Source organism: Mytilus californianus, unplaced genomic scaffold, assembly GCF_021869535.1.
Source record: "Mytilus californianus isolate M0D057914Y unplaced genomic scaffold, xbMytCali1.0.p SCAF_9, whole genome shotgun sequence".
Classification (NCBI taxonomy): Eukaryota; Metazoa; Mollusca; class Bivalvia; order Mytilida; family Mytilidae; genus Mytilus; species Mytilus californianus.
The window spans coordinates 6,969,347-6,988,683 of record NW_026262745.1 but is presented as its reverse complement, the minus strand read 5'-3'; the positions used below and the strand labels follow the sequence as shown (position 1 = coordinate 6,988,683).

The 19,337-nt window shown below is 31.8% G+C and overlaps 1 protein-coding gene and 1 long non-coding RNA gene across 6 annotated transcripts in view; one reads left to right on the top strand and one right to left on the bottom strand.

Annotated features, from left to right (window-relative positions):
* The window catches only part of LOC127714979 (uncharacterized), an 88,421-nt gene extending 70,163 nt beyond the window's left edge, over positions 1 to 18,258 (top strand). Inside the window, exons 1-5 of one of the 4 annotated variants that reach the window (XM_052221012.1) lie at positions 9,923 to 10,143; positions 14,704 to 14,881; positions 15,238 to 15,341; positions 15,944 to 16,048; positions 17,001 to 18,258. In XM_052221012.1, the coding sequence (XP_052076972.1) occupies positions 10,089 to 10,143; positions 14,704 to 14,881; positions 15,238 to 15,341; positions 15,944 to 16,048; positions 17,001 to 17,332 (774 nt within the window). In that variant the 5' untranslated portion in view covers positions 9,923 to 10,088 and the 3' untranslated portion in view covers positions 17,333 to 18,258. Of the gene's footprint in view, positions 1 to 9,922; positions 10,144 to 14,703; positions 14,882 to 15,237; positions 15,342 to 15,943; positions 16,049 to 17,000 lie in introns of those variants that run through there. The other 3 variants (XM_052221013.1, XM_052221014.1, XM_052221016.1) reach the window with 3 other exon arrangements.
* Positions 1,852 to 7,600, bottom strand: LOC127714994 (uncharacterized). 2 transcript variants are annotated; one of them, XR_007988026.1, is made up of 3 exons: positions 7,545 to 7,600; positions 6,099 to 6,262; positions 1,852 to 2,470 (listed from the first exon to the last, which is right to left on the bottom strand). It is a non-coding gene; the product is annotated as an uncharacterized LOC127714994 (long non-coding RNA). The 2 variants fall into 2 exon arrangements; XR_007988025.1 differs by lacking the exon at positions 7,545 to 7,600 and having other exon boundaries at positions 6,099 to 7,078.
* Positions 18,259 to 19,337: the final 1,079 nt, after the last annotated feature.

The window sequence follows — 19,337 nt, the reverse complement described above, 5'->3', positions numbered from 1 at the left end:
TTTGACTGCAACGCTTTTGAGGATGTTCACTCCTGATATTAGACAAATTTATAGAATGTTTTCTCAGGTTTACCATTTGTGTAACCATGCAAGTCATTTTTGTCATTAAATGCTATAGAGGGTACTTAGTTTGTGTTATTCATAGTTAAAACAGTTTTCATTCAACATCATTCAATTTTTACATAGTGATTGCACACAGATTTAATTTTTTATGGTTTCCCATGTGCGAAACTTAGTAAATTTTGCCATTGAATGCATGGTATTGTGGTACCTACGCCATGTATTTTTCCAATGGTTTTCTCCAACATTATTTAAACTTTGCACACATATTTAAGATGTGTATCTCCTGTTTTCAACAAATTTGATTTTTTCATTGTTATCCGTGTTTGAAACTTAATATTGTAAGTCATTCAATGCTATTGGGGTACCTTCGCCGCTGTGTCATGTGTTACTCAAATGATTTTTTGTCAACATTATTTGAACTTTGCACAGAGATTGAAGATGTGCATATCCTATTATGGACACATTTGACTATTTTTACTCGGGTCTCGCATGTGTGGAACTTAGTCATTGTAAGTATTAACGGCTAAAGAGTGTACATAGTATGTTTCATGATTAACTCAAATTGTGTCAAGAAAAATAAAGAAACATTATGTTATTTCAGCAATTTGTTATTATCCTGCTTGGCTATTTGAATGTTCGTCATATTTAGACAATAATATAGAGGGGAGATAAAATTAGGAAGATATTATAGCTCATAGTAAATCTTGCTCTATATATATTTCCATGGAGTAAATCAAAATTACATCTGTATTGAAATTGAACGCGCTTCGAGAAATCATGTATCTATTATCAGTTTTCACAAATATACCTATCTGACATTTCTGGATTTACTTTTATCAGGAACGCTGTTTACAGTGTGAAGTATTAATGGTGTACAAGTTTTAATTTTGTAAAAAAAATTAGTACAAATTATTGATACAAGTTTCTCTTCAACAATTTACTAGCATTGTTTTCTCACGAATTTCAACCTAACACAATGTCCTGTTGTTTTTGTTATAAAGCTGCAAATGAGGGCACCCGACTGGTTTAGATTCTAATAATATGTTTTTTTTTAAACTTTTATCAAGTCCAAAAAAAATCTTATAATGTTCTAAATATAAATCTTTGTATTAGTGTTATGTATTTGTTTTGGCATTCGAACTCTTTTTTTAATTCAGAACCACTGATGAGTCTTATGAAGACGAAACGGGCTCAGCAAATCAGAAGCATCATAAGCCTGGTATTTTTTGAAGAGTTTCTTTTCTATTAATAAGCATGTAGTCATGCAAATATGACAGCCATCAGCTAAATTAATTTGTCGAATTATGTTAAGAGGTTCGCAAGATACTATGAATGTGTATACACATCCTGTACAAATTATAGTTTGCTTGTTCACAACATATGCAAAGCAGGATATCCTTTTCATGTGAATTCTTCTGATCCGATTCATCTGGTTGAAATTTTTCTCACTATAATTTTAATTTCTGAGTGTTCTAATCTGAACCTGTTTTTTTTTATCACATCGAAATACTACCTTGGTTTTCCTTATATGGCTTCAAAGTTACCACAATGCCCCTATTATGCCTAGTCTAACTCCAGAGTCTAACAGCACAAAACAAATGTATCAAAATTGGGAGTTGTTGTAATTAAAGCCATAACAAACAATGATTATGTAACACAGTAACTTAGGCCACCGTTTCTTTTTAAAGGTTTAAAAGTACTTTAAAAAGCAACACCATTTGGTTATTAGGAGAAAAGAAAATGTAATCAACCAAAATCTGTCTGTCGAAAAACAAAAGACTAAATAAAGAAGATAACCATCAAACTTTCTTTAATTTAAAAAAAAACAGGCTAGTATATAAGTATAATGCCCTATTTCAATAAAATAAAAACACCCAGATTTGCAGCCGGAATTGATCTTGTATGGTATTTTTTTTTATTTAAGCAAGAAAGATTGTCTAAAGATGGCATGGGTAGGACAATGTCTTAGCATTAATCATTAAGCTTAGAAATCACAGATTTCACAATTAAGCTTTGACATGTTCAACATAAACGGTTTCTTTTGATTTAAACAGTTTATTTCACATCATCGGACTACGAAACCTCGGAAGGGGTTTCCGTCTTTTTCTTTCGCATTCTCTAAGGCTTGGCCATAGCGAATCATGTGCCGCGGAGTGGAAACTACTTTAATTCCCGGATGAACCCAGTAGTAGCAACCTCCGACTTCCAATGCGGCGTAAACAACATCACAACAATTGCGACCAAAAAGATGATAGCCACCTCCCCCTTTTGTTCGTCTCCACCATTCCTCGACAGTGTTTGCATTGATTTTGCGTTCGTTTATATAAAACTTGTGAGTTGCTTCTCTACCATTGTAATCGTCGACGTCTTCTCTATAACTATCGGGTAATTCATCTTTAGCGTCTACCTATCACGCAAAAAACAAAAATAATAATGGATACTTTGTCAAACATTGAGCAAACCAACAACCAATTTGAACCAAAACAAAGGAATCTACATGTCAATATTATGCCTTTTATGATATACAATTTTAAGTGTCTGTAACATATGTCAAGTTTATAATTAAAATAGGTCCAGACAACTTGAAAAGTATCAAAATCTGGCAAACTTACTTTCGTTTACATGTACGCAATAAATATTGTTTACTCATATTTTTTTCATCCCAATGTTTATTTTAAGTCTTATTTCATTTGCGAGCTTTATGGATGAAGGACTTGTTTATTAAGTATGTGATCATTAGTCCAAGGCTAATTTGTAAACACGCCAATAACCTTATAATAAAAAATGTGTTTTATCCCTATAATTCTCAACTAAAACATTTGTAATTGTTGCCTTTAATTTCAACTTTCTTGGAACCCTTGTATTCCTTTCATGTATATCACTCATGAAACATATTACAGTGAAAAGGCTACAAAAGTAGTTTCTGAAACATGGTCTGTCTGTGGACCAATCACATTCAAGTTTTTATAGATATGCAAATCAAATAAGAATTAATATATGTGTAATATTAGGAAGTTTAACCTATAATTTTTGGCTAACAGATTAAATTATCGATTACATTAAAGGCCGTCTTTAAATGTAACTGAAGAGGTCGACAACAGCAAACTTGGACATCAGTTTTATATCTACAAAATGAAAGCTTTCAGTGTTGTTGTGGCGAGCTGATAACAAAATAACGACGTTCAGTTTTCCTTATGACTGATTGTTAATGTTCGTTTGAAGTAATGAATAGAGTAGTAAGATATATAAATATTGTGTTCATCAGTACTAACATTGGTTTTCCTATCAATAAATTAAAACATAACTAATTATGTATTGTTATACGCTTACGGTTCTACTTCCTGTCAATACTCATATTTTGGAATTACGCAAGGTCATGTTTCCTCGGCTGTCTATGGCATCTTTACACTAAATAAATTTGATGAGTACTGATTGATATTTTGTCTTGGACGCACGATTTCTTTATAAGTTGTTATTGGCTTGGGACTATCTTTCAGTAACTATGAGTATTCTCAGATAGGTATTTTGTGTTCATTTGTGCTTCTGTTAGTTAAAATTGTGTTTATGCTTTATATCGATCTGATGAGTCAAGCCCTTTTCAACTGAATTTTGTTGTTTATTCCTATGTTGTGATGTTACACCACTGTCCCAGGTTAGGAGAAGGGTTGTGCGCCCGCAAGCATATTCATCCCCGCAACAGTATATATGTACCTGTCCCAAGTCAGGTGCCTGTAAATCAGTGGTTGTCGTTTGTTACTCTATATCATATTATACTTCGTTTGTTGTTATACACATACATCAGGCCGTTGATTTTCTCATTTGAATCATTGTCTGTTCCATTTATATGTTATATTTATTGTACATTTTATTTACCATATAGGGGCGTGGAAAAATTTGCGTCGCGCATGCGACAAGAATATTTCCACGACATTACATTGTTAATCATTTACAACTCCTAAAGTGTTGTGTATATGTTTGTGTCATAAGCATATTCACAATATTTTCCCGCGGTCCGTGCAAAAAGAATTTGTATTTTTTCTTTGCCGAAAGATCTGCACATACATGTAGTTAAAATAACGAAAGTCGTCTAAATGATGGCTGAAGGACTCAATGCTGTTGGGTTTACTTTATGTGGATTGAGCCAAATGGATTTGACTCGAAAGGTAAGAATACTATGTTGCATAGAACTCAAACTCGTATACTTTTTGGTTGACGATCTCTTTAACGTTTGTCTTGAATATAATCAAGATCATATATTTATTTATTTTTGACTATTTGCCACCAGGCGTGTACGCTAAACTCAATCGACCAATTGTTCTATCTGAATTTAACTAAAATATGTACTCTTTTCAATTATTTTTCTCAAAATAGTCTACAAATGTTATGCACATATGATATGGACATATAGGGAAATTATTGCTAAATTCCACTTGGTTTCAACAAATTTCGATTTCGTCATTTAATCCCGTGACTGAGTGGAACAAATACAATAGTGCTGCACTGTTTAATAATAAAACTCCGCGTCAAAAACTAGAATCGCCACAATGAAAATATGGTGATTAATTCTGGCATACGGGCAGACTGGCGGTGTATCGGTCGGCTTTTAGAACACTGATGTCAAGTTTGATTTTAACGCTTAATCCGGGTTTGCTGTAGTTTAGCAGTCTCTTATTTAAAAAGAATTAATAAAAGATGTAATTATGATAAGTGAGCATTGCTAATTTTTGAAAATTTAGAAAAAATGCATACATAGGCAAACACATAGAACCATGACACAACTTGATATGCAATATGGGTTTGCTTATTGTTGAAGGCCGCTCGGTGAACTATAATTAATAAAATCTTTTTCATTTGTTTGATAGTTTTTTGTTTTTTGTTGGGTTTTTTTAATTTGTTTATTTTTGACACAAAGCTTGATTAGATATGTATATTTTTAAGTATGGACTTTAAAGAATAAATTTCCTTTATAGTTATAATATAACATTAACTCTATGTAACACATACAAAACTGACATAAATATAATTTTTATACCAGTTATACAATATTTAATCACCTATGACAATTTCTAAAGGCAACCATTTTTTTTATATATATATACTTTTTGTGTAGGGGAAACCTAGTTTCATGTGTATCTGTATGTTGTTCTATTGTTACACAATATTTAAGATATTCAGTACAACCTTTCACAGAAAACTTTTCTACTCAATGTTCACAAGCATAAATATAATGTTTCAAAATCAACATTACATGTTGAACTGTATTATATGGGTCAAACATTTCTGCAATACCAAAAATAACATCCCTTGCATCTGTTTGTTTCAGGGTACGTCCCCAATTTGAAACTAAGTTTTAAAGTGCAATCCAATATTTCTTCTGTATAATGAAAAGGAGATGTTGTATGATTGTCAATGAGACAACTTTCCACCGGAATTCGAATGAAGTGGATGTAAGCAAATATAGGTCACCTTATGGCCTTCAATAGTGAGAAAGCGGCTAAAAAAGACCCCGACATGCAAACATGCGAAACAATGCAAACGAGAAAACAAACGGCGTAACTTATGACAACACAATTTGAGAAAAACAAATATGACAGAAATGAACAAACGACAACCACTGAACTACAGGCTCCTGACTTGGGACAGCTACATAAAGAATGTGGCGGGGGTTAAACATGTTTGCATATAAATTCCAAAAGATATGCAATACGCTTTCTTTGGTTTTAGTGCACATTTCTGTTTCTGTTAAACCACATTTATAAAGAAAGAGTTTTTTATAGCTATAACTCTATGCAATAATTAACTTGAATTGACCATTTTGTAGTTTTATGTTTTTAGTTGCATGCAAAACAGTGGAGTAGATTTCCCTCCAATCTTCAATTGTAACATATAAATTCTCTCAAGGTTTTGTGACCTAATTTCCTTCCGATTAACAAAAATCTATCTTGATGAATTGTGTTACTGTTATCTCAATTCAAAACACAAAAAAAAGGAAAAGAAAAGAAACATTAAAACTCTACTACAATCAAAATCCTTACCTTCTTCTTCTTCTTTTTATATTTTGATTTGTCGTCTTTTGGCCACCAGCTGATATACACCTGACTTATTTCTAATAACAGTGAAGCATGTCCCCAGCTGTCATCGTTTGGATACCACACATACAGATATGCCATTGTTAAATGTACTATTATGCGATTCAGTGCTATAAAATGTGGAATATATAAATTAAAGGAACATTTTGCTAAGCAGTGTTTACTAAGAAATGCTCTTTGAAGAATTCTAAAATGTATAAAGCGGTATCCCGAAAACCATCACAAGGGTTTTCAGAGAAGTGACATTTTCTGAAAACCTTCGTTTCACTTTTAAACTAAGTCTATAGGTTGTACATAGCCTTTTCATTTGAAATCCAACCAAATACTATTTAGTGATTGATATTGATTATTATGTATTTATAAAAACAAAGGTTAAAAAAAGTAAAAAAGACAGAAACAATAGACAATGAAAGGTAAACAAAAATCCCTGCTATCATTTATGGAAATATTAAGACTATTAATAGAGGATGTCTTAACTTTTTCTATTAATATCTCTGGAATTTCCCTTACAACGGTTCTTTCTATAATTAGATAACAGCGGCTTGTAAGTTCACACAAAGTTCGCTGTACTAAAAACACTTCTTGGTGTTGTAGTATATATATTTATAACGCAAATTTGAAGATCTAAATTTGTTGGGCTAAATTCGAGACGAATTATATATATATTATGGTGTTAACCCTGTATAACCACGTGTTGTCCAATGAATAATGTCTGTCATAAAGTTGTCACATGTTTAGACGCGTGTATATATATATATATAACAATTACAAATATGTAAAGAGTTACGTTATAAAATGTAAAGTATAAACATAAAGAAACCTGAATTCCCTAATTGTATTTATTATACATACATAATATTTTTTTTTATGTAAGTCCGTTCGATTTCCTGCTTACAAAGACTTTAATTATTTGTGTTCATGTTGCTTCACATACCATACATATTACAGTTATTGAATCTTTTTCTATTGCAATTTTATGTTTATTCAGCTGTTAGGGTTAACATGACTGTGCTATTTATTAATAAAATCGAGATAACAACAGCTAGTGAAGCTTGTTTCTAGGTGTCATCGTTTGGACACCCCACATACAGATATGCCACCGTTGCCTTTGTTATGTGACTAACTATAAAATAGTAAAATATAGATTAAAGGAATTTCTCGGTACATAATCCAAATGTTTTAGCAGTGTTATCTAAAGCATTTTTTTTTAAATAGAGTTGTAATTAATACTGTATAAACAAATAATACAGGTCTTTTATAGAATTTTCATTTTTTAATATCAACGATTGTAGTCATTTTATATGGACTCTATACAGTAAAATTGAAATAGCACACCAACAAACAAGTTTAAAAAAACAGAAACAATTGAAACTGAAAGTATAGAAGTCTTACCTAGCTATCAGTTTTGTGTAAAATGTGTTAGTACGAGAAATAAACGTTTTCTATTTATATCTTTGGTATTTCCCTTGCCACTAAGATTTCTTCTTTATAACCCCTTCTGTGGCCTGTCAATTACGAAATTTTCAAACTGCAATAGTATCAAAACAGCAAAGATAATGAATAAAAGAGATGGACCATTTTGTACATATGTCAAGGGGAAACTTCGTGTAAAGCATTATTATTTATAGTTTAATTGCATTTAGTAGAAAAAGAGAATTTGGTGAAAATAAAACCAAGATTTTTGTAGAAAATCCACAGGCTTTAATGCAGAGATTTTTGTTATAAAATTTTAAAAATAGATTACTCACTGGTTTTTCTATGATCAGCTAGCGTTTATTGTTTACAAAAAGTTCCAAACAACCTTTAAATTCCAAAACACCTCGTGCTGGGTCACTAAAGTCGAGCGCACCCTTAAAGGTGTACTTGAATTGGTCCATATTTATATTTGTTTGAACCAATATCTGAATTTATAAACTTGTTTTAAAGGAATTATTGCTAGCACTACATGCAATAATCCTGTATCTATCAAGCATCTAATTGTCAAATATGAGAGTACAAGCAGAAAGGCTGTGGATTAGTATTGAATCAACACAAGGTACATAATCCTTAATATCATTTCATAATTATTAAACTTGATAAAAATAAACGACAGCGTCCGTCTTCAGAGCTCGATGTAGACACATGTAGTTGTTAATAACCCTCTTCTCCATATAGGTTTAGTATACAGTAAAATCATCAATGTATGAACATATGTCTTATAAAAAACTCCCTGTACGCGAAACAAACCTGATGAACACATATTCTAAACCTTTTTGTTTTATCATTGAAGTCCTTTTCCGTTATGCAAAAGACTTTAACTAAATATGATCACAAACATGAGACTAATCCATAAGAAAGAGCTATTAAACGTATAAATGTGAAATGTCCTATCCGTGACGGGTATAAAATAAGGAGATGTGGTATAATTGCCAATGTTACGAATATTCAACATGGTCAAAATGATTTGGATTTAAGCAACTATAGGTCATCGTACGGTTCTTCATCAACAAAAAATTAACAATGAACAAAACACTCAAATCGTTTAGTTAGCTATAGGTCATCGTACGGTTCTTCAAAAATGAACAAAAACCCATATCGTGTAGTTAGCTATGAAAGACCCCGAAATGACAAAATGTGAAGTAATTCAAACGAAAAAAACCAACAGCCTTAATCATGACAAAGTAATAAAGGCGACCAACGACAATCACTGAATCACAGGCATATATATATATATATAGTATGGCGGGGTTAAACAGGTCTGTGAGTGAACAATCCTCTCTTAACCTGGGAGAGTTGTGTAACATAACGACATAAGAACAAGCAATAAAAATCAGTTGAAAAAGGCTTGACTCATCAGATCGACACATAGAACAAAACAAAAAAAAAACTATCAAAATGAAAAAAGACACAAAGTACCGACCAAAGAGTACTCGCAGTTACTGAAAGCTAGTTCAAAGCCAATCCCAACTAATAAGATAAACTATGTTTCCCAAACTTTTGTAACAAATTTTCAAGAGAACTTATGTTATGAGAATACATATCCGTTGGTATATACCATAGCGTACGGATTACTCTGTTTAACGGATTAAAGCCCACAATTTTATTGAAATATATAGATATTAATGTATTAGACAATAAAGACTGTAATGATTGGTAGATAAACGACCGAGCAAATCATCACATTGAATATGTTTTACAAAGAAACAACATAAAAACATCAACAAACTGAATATGTTTTTACAAACAAAAACCATTAAACTGAATATTTTTTTACACGTCTTAAAGTTTAACTTCTTTTCCATATCGATATTGGAATTATTATCTGATTTTAACTGAAGGGATTTGAAAAAAATGATTTGAAGAAATTAATTTCTTAAAATGTTACACAAATTATTAAAACAAGACAATATATCTTTTAATTATAACAATAATATCAGACGTATTATGAAACAAGATAAACGCACCAAACGTATTGGTCAGTATATGCTGGCTATTGATAAAATATTTAACATTATATTTCTATACTGGAAAAAAATGACGTAAACTGTAATCAAACTTTAATATAGCTTTTATACAATGACACTATGACAGTGACACACACACGTTAGATAAATAATAGAATTATAATCCAATAGTTACATGCATTCTATATCCAATGCATGTATTATAAGACATGTAATGGTCGTTATGCATCTCCAAGTTTGTATTTAAATATTTTTCAATAAGGTTGAATAGAAATATAACATTAATTGATTGAACATTTGTACAATGTACTCACAAAACAGTCAATGATTTTCAAAAGTAAAATTTTTAAAAACCTTTCATTCTATTGTATTTTCACTGCGTCATTGGACTTCATATCGACAAAAATAATGATCGATAAAGGTTAAGACCGCCTGCAATACACATACAGAAAGGCCAGGTACATGTATGTGTTGCTAAGATGAAGAAACAGACATGAAGGATTTATTTAGATTATTTGTTTTGAAGTTATTTATCATATATTGTTATGGTAAGTGACATTGTTAATGAATGATTTATGTATTTCTTAATATCTTATAATATATGAAGGTCTAGATGGGGAACTTCATGTATGAATATTCTATAACATTAAGGCCATTTTCTTCTCTATTTACTTTTTACCTTTTTCTGTCTTCTTTGTATTCTTCCACCCGTTATAATTCTTCGCTTCAGTTAGCGATATGTATTTTTTCACTTTTGTAAGTGGTATTTATTTCTTGGTGATATGTGTTTATTCCATTTCGTTAGTAAATTGTATTTCTTATACATAAAATGAAAGTGGTTGCTGTCAATATATAGAATGACTTTGACTAAAACAGGTTTTGAAGACAAAAATCTGCATGTTCTTAGTAAAAATGTCGTTTTATTCAAATTAAATAACATAACAGAACGGTATATAAGTCGATGTAAAATATCAGACAATTCAGGAAATATAAACGTAAGTGGATATGTTGCACTGATTGTTAGTTTAGAACACTTATCCAGTAATTTGAGAATATCATACATCAATATTTAGGGCCGATTTTCCCACATATTAGATGTATTTTTGTTTATAAGACATCTATACCGCTGATTTATTTGAGATAATTCGACGTGAACATGATATTACAGGACCTGTCTCTTATACAACTGTATAAGCTCCTGCAAAGTTGGGAATGATATTGATAATGACGTCACAATATGTCATTATATAAATAACACATAGCTGAGAGGGTGATAGAGCAGATTGTTACCCCGAGAAAACATTGTCAATTGAGGCGAAGCCAAGGTTGACAATGTCTTTTCGAGGTGTAACAATCTGCTCTATCACCCTCTCAGATATGTGTTATTTAATTTATTATACTGAATGTTCTGTTATTACTGCCTATTAAATTTCAAATTCAAAGTAATAAACTATGTCGTCTTGTACATAACAATCATCCGCATTTATTAAATCGCACACTTGAGCAAGCGTCTCCGTGAAGGGTAATAGAGTATTTGTCATGGGATAGAGTAAATTGTCTCCCTCGTATTAACCAATCAAAATCTGGCATTTTGACATGAAGTATAATAAAATGTTTTACATGAAACTTCGTATTTGATACCAGTTACAATAGTATACCTCGATACCATATCAGATCCGCGGCTAACGCATCGGGATTGAATCGGAACTTATAAGGAAAATTATTTATAATTAAGGAATGACTGTAATATTTTTTTTCTGTCTATGAAATAATAACAGCAAAAATGTGGTGCACACTGAATAACCCGCGTAGCTGGTTATTTAAAAGTGTGCACCACATTTTTAAAGTTATTTCGAATAGACAGAAAAAAATATTACATTCATTCCAGAAAATATTTTATTACAGTCATTCCTTATCATTTAGTTCTAAATTCCATTGTTAAGGAGTAAATCATTAAAAAAAAAACATTGATGACTTCACGGTCACACGACAAAATTATGTCTCTAAGCTGATCGACAAAAAACTTTCAGCCAATCAGAAGACTTGTTGCATCCAAAATTAAATTATTAATCTATGAATTTAATATATCTACAGTATATCGTTTAAGAGTGTGTTCTAAAACTCTATCAATGGAATTCTTTCATTTACGATGGTCTGATTGGGGTTTACAGAATAGAGAAAAAATGGACCAGGGTTATAGAAAAAATTATCAATAAAAATTAAGAAAAGAGAATAATATGATGCTAAAATATAAAGAATAGATAAAATAAAAAGTACCGAAAGTTTAGAGAATACAGACATGAAGGTGCCCCCTTCCAAAAAAAATCTATCCCTTCCATAATTTATACGAGGATATTTTCAAACTTCAATTATTTTTATGCTCATTTATGTACACCAGTAAACAAACTTTTGATTCAATAGGTCAAATTCATTTCAGTACTATCACAGTCGTCCTACCGAAAATCGGTTTATTATATGTGATTTTGTCAGAATTCATCAAACTTAGGCGTCATTTATACATGTGATGTTTTGCATACACATTTTTGCGCCTGTCCCAAGTCAGGAGTTAGTCTTGTATGTTTTTTTTTTTAATTTTAATTCATTTATATGTTTCGTAATTTAGTTGACGTCAATTTTCACTGAATAAGTACATATTTTTGTTTGAGGGTACAGCTGAAAGCCGCCTCCGGGTGCGGGATTTTCTCGCTGTGTTGAAGACCAATTGGTGGCCTTGGGCTGTTTTCTGCTCTTTGGTCTGGTTGTTGTCTCTTTGACACATTCCCCATTTCCATTCTCAATTTTACATATATGATTTATGCAAGTTTCTAATCAAAGAAGTGTTTTCATCAACCAAATAATCTATATTATCGTTTTTGTCTCGCCTTGACGGAGTCAAAAAGCGAGACATAGGTATGCTGTTTCCGGCGTCTGCGTCGGCGGCGACGGCGACGGCGGCGTCAACAATGTTTTAGATTGTGATTAGGTCTAGTTTATGGTGAACCACTAGTGGTAGGTCAATGATATTTGGTATGCAGCTGTATTAGCATTGGCACATCTCATTTCCATGGAAATTATTTGGCCTTGCCCCCTCACTGATGGTCTATTGACTTTGAAACGTTTGCTTAGTTTACATGTATTAGTTTGTGATTAGGTCTAGTTTATGGGGAACCACTAGTGGTAGGTCAATGATATTTGGTATGCAGTTGTATAAGCATTGGCATATCTCATTTCCATGGAAATTATTTGGCCCTGTCCCCTCAGTCATGGTCTATTGACTTTGAAACTTTTGCTTAGTTTATATGTATTAGTTTGTGATTAGGTCAGTTTATGGGGAACCACTAGTGGTAGGTCAATTATATTTGGTATGCAGTTATATAAGCATTGGCATATCTCATTTCCATGGAAATCATTTGGCCCTGCCCCGTCAGTCATGGTCTATTGACTTTGAAACGTTTGCTTAGTTTACATGTATTAGTTTGTGATTAGGTCAGTTTATGGGGAACAACTAGTGGTAGGTCAATGATATTTGGTATGCAGTTGTAAAAGCATTGGCATATCTCATTTCCATAGAGATTATTTGGCTCCGCCCCCTCAGTCACGGTCTATTGACTTTGAAACTTTTGCTTAGTTTACATGTATAAGTTTGTGATTAGATCAGTTTAAGATGAACCGCTTATGTTAAGTCAATGATATTTGGTATGCAAATTTATTGGCATTTGCAAGTCTCGTTTCAATGGAGATTATATAGCCCAACCCCTCAGCATGTTTCATCGACTTTGAAACTTTTACATAGTTTACAAGTTAATGTTTGTGTTTAGGTTTGTTTAAAGGGAACGACTTATAATAAGTCAAAAGTCAATGGTATTTGGAGATTGTTAAGCCATGTACCTTCAGTCATGGTTCATCGACTTTGAATATTTGCATAACTTACATGTTTAAGTATTGCTATATTAATTTCAATATTTGCATTATCAAAATTACAAAAAAGCGAGACATATCTCTGTGATAACAGTTTATCTATTCCTAAACGCACTTTTCAAGCTGAATTCAATTATGTTCTGGTTTTGTAAAGTGACTATTTGAAATGTCGGGATTTATACGGTTTATTTAAAAGCTTTTCATGAAAAACAAGTAATTACAAAGTGATACATATCTCAAGTTAATTCGTTACTTAAATTATTTGTAGTATTCGTTTAAGAAAAAAATTCTATGTTATATTTATTGTATGGTAAATATGTTTCCATATGCACCTTGAAAGGGTTCTCTACAAGTCTATAATATATCAGAACATTATGATATGTATTCGGGTGATAATTTTAATTTCACATCATTACTTTCATTAATGTTTACTAAGGATCCAGATTTTTTTTTGTAATTTTATCAAGAAAGATAAATGAAGGGATGGTAAACGTAATTTTGCCCTTATTCGTGAAATTTTATTTATATGAGGTTATATTTTGTATGTATAAAATATAAAATGTGTAGTTAATACATATCTTAGATAGTTTTTTATACACCCAGTTTTTACCTTTTTTAGGCTACATTGTTAAAAAAATGTTCATGAGATCAATGAGGTTTTCAGCAATGCTACTTATGCTGGTATTTTGTAATTGGTTGTGAAGAAGATATAATGTCTATTGTTCCATTTTACTTACTCTTGCTTTAGCTTTTCCCTTTTGATGAGTTCTCAAACACTTGTCTATACAATAAACTGAATTATGTTACACTGTCTAATTCGAAATTTAACAAAATAAAAGTTTGTTCTGTCCTTGCAGAAAACAAATAATGAATTAGTCGTTTTAAGTAAAAGACAGGTCTGTTATATTTATTTACAATTAAACTGGTTCGACCTAATTACAGGTTGTAGGCTGGGTTATCCCTGTACAAACACTTGAACAAAACATATTAAATTCGTGTGAATCATTTAGCAATATTATTGGGTGAATGCCTCCTCTAAGGGGCTACTCTGCAAGGGGTTCCAAAAACGTTTTATTCAATTATTGAATTAATCAACATCAGCTAGACTAAATTTGCAAACAACAAATAGCATGGGAATAAAGAGAAGATAAGATCACAAAGATTTTCAAATAAATCGTATGTTGTTTCAGCAATTTGTGAGTATCCTGATTGGATACAGAATAAAGTTTGGAATGATCGGACAAAACGTCAGCTAACCTTCAGCGTCACTACCATGACGGGGTGGACCTATCGTTTATATTCAGACACGATTACAGAATGGGAATGTGACTTAAAGTTCAAAAACGACGAAACTTTTGTGGCTTCTAGGTAATTAAATACCACGACAAAACATTCATTCAATATATATCTCATTTTAGTATGCAACTAAAATTAATATGATAAAAATTGTTCTTGAGAAATATATTGCACATGTATTAATCTGCTGAAATTTTGTAAAAGAAATATCAAACTAAATATAGTAATAAAAGCCCAATAAAATATATTTTGTATGATTTTAAACTAATATATGTCTCGCCGAGTTATTTCTAATCGGAAAGTTAGTTAAGATTGTTTTTAATTTTGGGAATGATTTTTACCTAATGGTATCGAACATTTATAGATAATTTCCATTGCTTGATAGTTATAAATATAACAAATTTTTATTTTTTTTATTTAATTTATAGATCAAAAGATACCTATACGATTTTTGGAGCACATTACAGGGCATATCTTTGTCACAAATTTGAGAAGATAGAGGAAAATGTCACATACTACAATCTGATGGCTGGTTAGAATGTTTTCATATGATAATATGTATACAGTTTATGCATTCTTTATACTCATTATACATCATGCTTATGCTGAAGCACGCCTCCGGGTGCGGGATTTTCTCGCTGTATTGAAGACCCATTGGTGGCCTTCGGCTGTTTTCTGCTCTTTGGTCGGGTTGTTGTCTCTTTGACACATTCCCCATTTCCATTCTCAATTTTATTGTGTGTGTCATTCTTTTTTCTCGTGTGTGTCTAGTTCAAAATTTCATTATTCTGGCCCCAATGAGTCCAGTTTGCTAAAATATAAAAGCATCAGTATTTGACGATATCGGTTGGTTGACTTCCGGTACAATAACAGTGTTTGAGCAAACAAGCAAACGAAGTTTGCAAGCAAGGCGTTTAAACTATTGATCAACATGGAATATTACAATAGCTCTTAACGTTTTTCACATAATACACTTATTAAAAGGGATAACCGGAATCCCCAAAAATATCGGACAGTAAAGCAGACTATATATTTATCTACATGTGTAATTCCTTAGCATTTGACCAGTTAGTATTCTGTAATTTGGAAGTGTCATCTATAAAACATGTAATAACAAAATAAGCAATATTTCAGATATATCAGAGAGCGGAAAAATAGTCCATATTACAAATGAAGTTCCAGTTGATATATGTGACGTCTGTTCAGGCCCAGGTAACGAAGGGTCTTATATCATATCAGGTAATTTCAAAATTATTCCAAACTAAATGCTTGAAAGTTACCTCAAAGCAAATAAAACGTCCCATGTGCAGAATAAAAAAAAGGCTACAGCGAGTACAATAATGTAAAATAGATACTAATTTATTGGCATGAATTGATAAATTAAATCCGACTGAATAGCACAAATAGATGATCATGGATTGCTTATTTGTAGATTTTCTGTTTATTCCTGGACTCTTATTAACTGAAATTTGCATCCTACCTTCATGTATATTTAAGCTCTGGGACACAGTAACATACATATAATTATAGTAAATCTCTAATCAACAATAATGATTTATAGTTGTGAAAGTTTCTTGGCATGCTGGCATACCTTTTGTGACCTTTTATACTTTGTTTTATAAGTTTACCATCTTACCGTGGCAATTTCTAAAAAGTTAATTCATGCTTATTATTAATTTTTATTAAGATCAATTTTATATTAATGATATCTGAAAAGACAGTTTTGCAACTTCATTCATACTTTGTACGATGAATTATTTTATCATAAAAGAAGAAAAGAAGAAGAGCTACATAAATTGGAATGTCAATAACAAACGAGCTTTTTGAAGAAGAAACATTTTTGTCACTACAATTTGTCTGGCATACATTATGAAACATACATTAAAAGTAGTTCCTTGTGATGACATTGGACAATGACATGCTAAATAAGGATGCTTAATTTGGAGTGAACATTTTATCCCTCTCGTAGTCATTTGTCGCTACGTGTCTATCCTTCAGTTTGCGTACTTTTTAGGAAGACTCTTTGTTGGCATATAATTTTTATATGTATAGGTCCATTCATATAACCGACTTAAAAAGATATGTTTTGATAAATTACTCAAATCATGAAATATATTTCCTTACATTACAATATCAAGTTATGATTTCGATGAAATATTGGATCAATCATTGTTATGTTATTTTATTTTAGTCGACAGTAATTCTAACAATGAGACTGAACCCCCTGCTGGGTGCAATCCATGTTTGTACCACTGTGATAAGTCAGGAACGCCAATAATTACAACTACTTCCAACCCAGATGACAGTGAAACACCATTGACTGAAAGAGCCCCGACTCGCTTTGACAATAAAGCTGCTACTTCTGAACAATCATCTAATGCCAAGCTTATAGGTGGGATTGTAGGCGCTGTGTCATTTATATTACTGGTAACAGTCTTAATGGTATGGCTGACAAGACGTGGCTTCTGTGTTACTAACGTACTGGAGACTTTCTATGAAGAAAAACACTTTCACACGACATGAATCATTACCGCATTTGACATTATTTTAAAATGTGACTTTTATCGTTTGAATCGAGACACATACATACATAAGTGGATTCATTTGAAGAGTGGTGCCTATTTGAAACTAAAGGGAACAAAACACTTGAAACAAATAAGTGAACATATACAATCACACAAAATTAAGGATTAACCAAAACAAGAATGGAGAATAATAAATTAATCAAAAAGCGGAGAGAATAAGACGAAACCAGTATGACTACAAAAATCGTACGATGCCCGGCAGCGAAATACTCATTGATTGAGATGCACATTAAATAATGTCAAATCCATGCATTTGTGTTTACCAAAGAGCTAACGTTTTTTAATATGCAAATGTTTTGTATATCTAGATTATTTCCCTCTTCGTTTGTTATTTGTTTTAGGCTTTTACTTTATTTGCTTGACAATATTTCATCTACATTTGAAGTCTTCTATTCATCATTTATCAAAAAATTGTATTGTATGCATGACTGAAACTTGATTTGCTAGAATTTTGTATTTTACCATTTTGAAAGTACTTGTGTAAGAGAAGTATTATAATAATTGAGTATGGAATGACGATGAGGAGTGAAGGTCGTTAAAATCTGGTTGGTGTAAGAGGGGTTTCCGTTTGAGTACGATGGATGTTCAGGCTTCCTATGGAATACTTAGGTCGACATAATGGCTAAGCTATATATATATATCTGGGTACGACATTTTGGATTATTTCTAAACAAAATTAATATTATAGTCTTGTGACTGAAAAGAATTGTCTTTGCCTTAATTTTCTTGTCAATGAAATGCCTTGAGTATCACTCAGGTGTCTTGGAATAGACTCTACACATAATTCCTTCACTTTTAACGTCCTTATTCATACACATGAAACTGATAGCGTACATTATTGAATAAATGAATCATCAAACTTTTTGTTGTTGTATGTGAAAGTCTCTAAACGGAACCAATTAGTCCTGAAATAATCATTAACAACTACTCTGCATGTTGTAGCCATTACAATGCAAAATACAATGGTCTCTCCAATAGACGACATACGTATTGCTTTTCTAGATACTTACTTCTTAAAGTGGATTTTCTGAAATAAACCTTGTAGAAATGAAGAAATGTAATATGGCCGACATATTTCAGGGTCCCATTGTCTATGAAAGAGTCCACCATGACTGTCTCCGATATGTAGAAATAAATATCAGGTGCACACAGCGTAATATCATGACGATTATTTATCTTAATTATGAAGCAGAAACACTTTCATAAAATCATTGATGTTGTCCGAGGCCTCCAAATGCTCTTTTGTTTATTGATCAAAGTAATAATCAAAAAGACGTTGTGTAAAGTTTGTCAGGTATTTTGTGGATATATATCATTTTACTCTTTTTATTGTTTGAGCTAGGACTAACATGATAGCTTATTCTTCAATGTTGCATGAAATCTACTCGGAAATACAGCCTCCGATTTCTGATTCCAGGATGACAAGATTTCAGTAGGTTAAGTAATTTTAGCTGGCATTTATTGAACACACCTTCGAAAACCTGAACTATCAACATTATCTTACAAATGGGGAAAAACTAGGGTAAAGTGAATAATAAAAGACGGTATTGGCAGTCTTGAACGTAGAAAATATCAACGAACTAGGATGATAAAATCTACAGGTCATCGTATACCCTTCAACAATGAGCAAAACTCATACTTAATAGTAAGGTATACAAACCTCGGGATAACACAATGTGAAGCAATCCAACAAGGAAAACGTACAGTCTGATTTAAGCTTAAACATTTAGCGAAACTCAATTACGACAGACAGCAACCAAAGACAACAGCTTGGTTATAGGCTCCCTGCTTCAAAATGTTTTCTAATGCCGTAGGAACAAACAACTGACTGACTAATTATAAAGTTTCATTTCGGGCATTTCATGCTAGTGTCTAAATATGTGTGTATTATCTAGTCTATTTTTGCGCATTAGAAATATATTCTAGTTTCACATTTTGTCAAA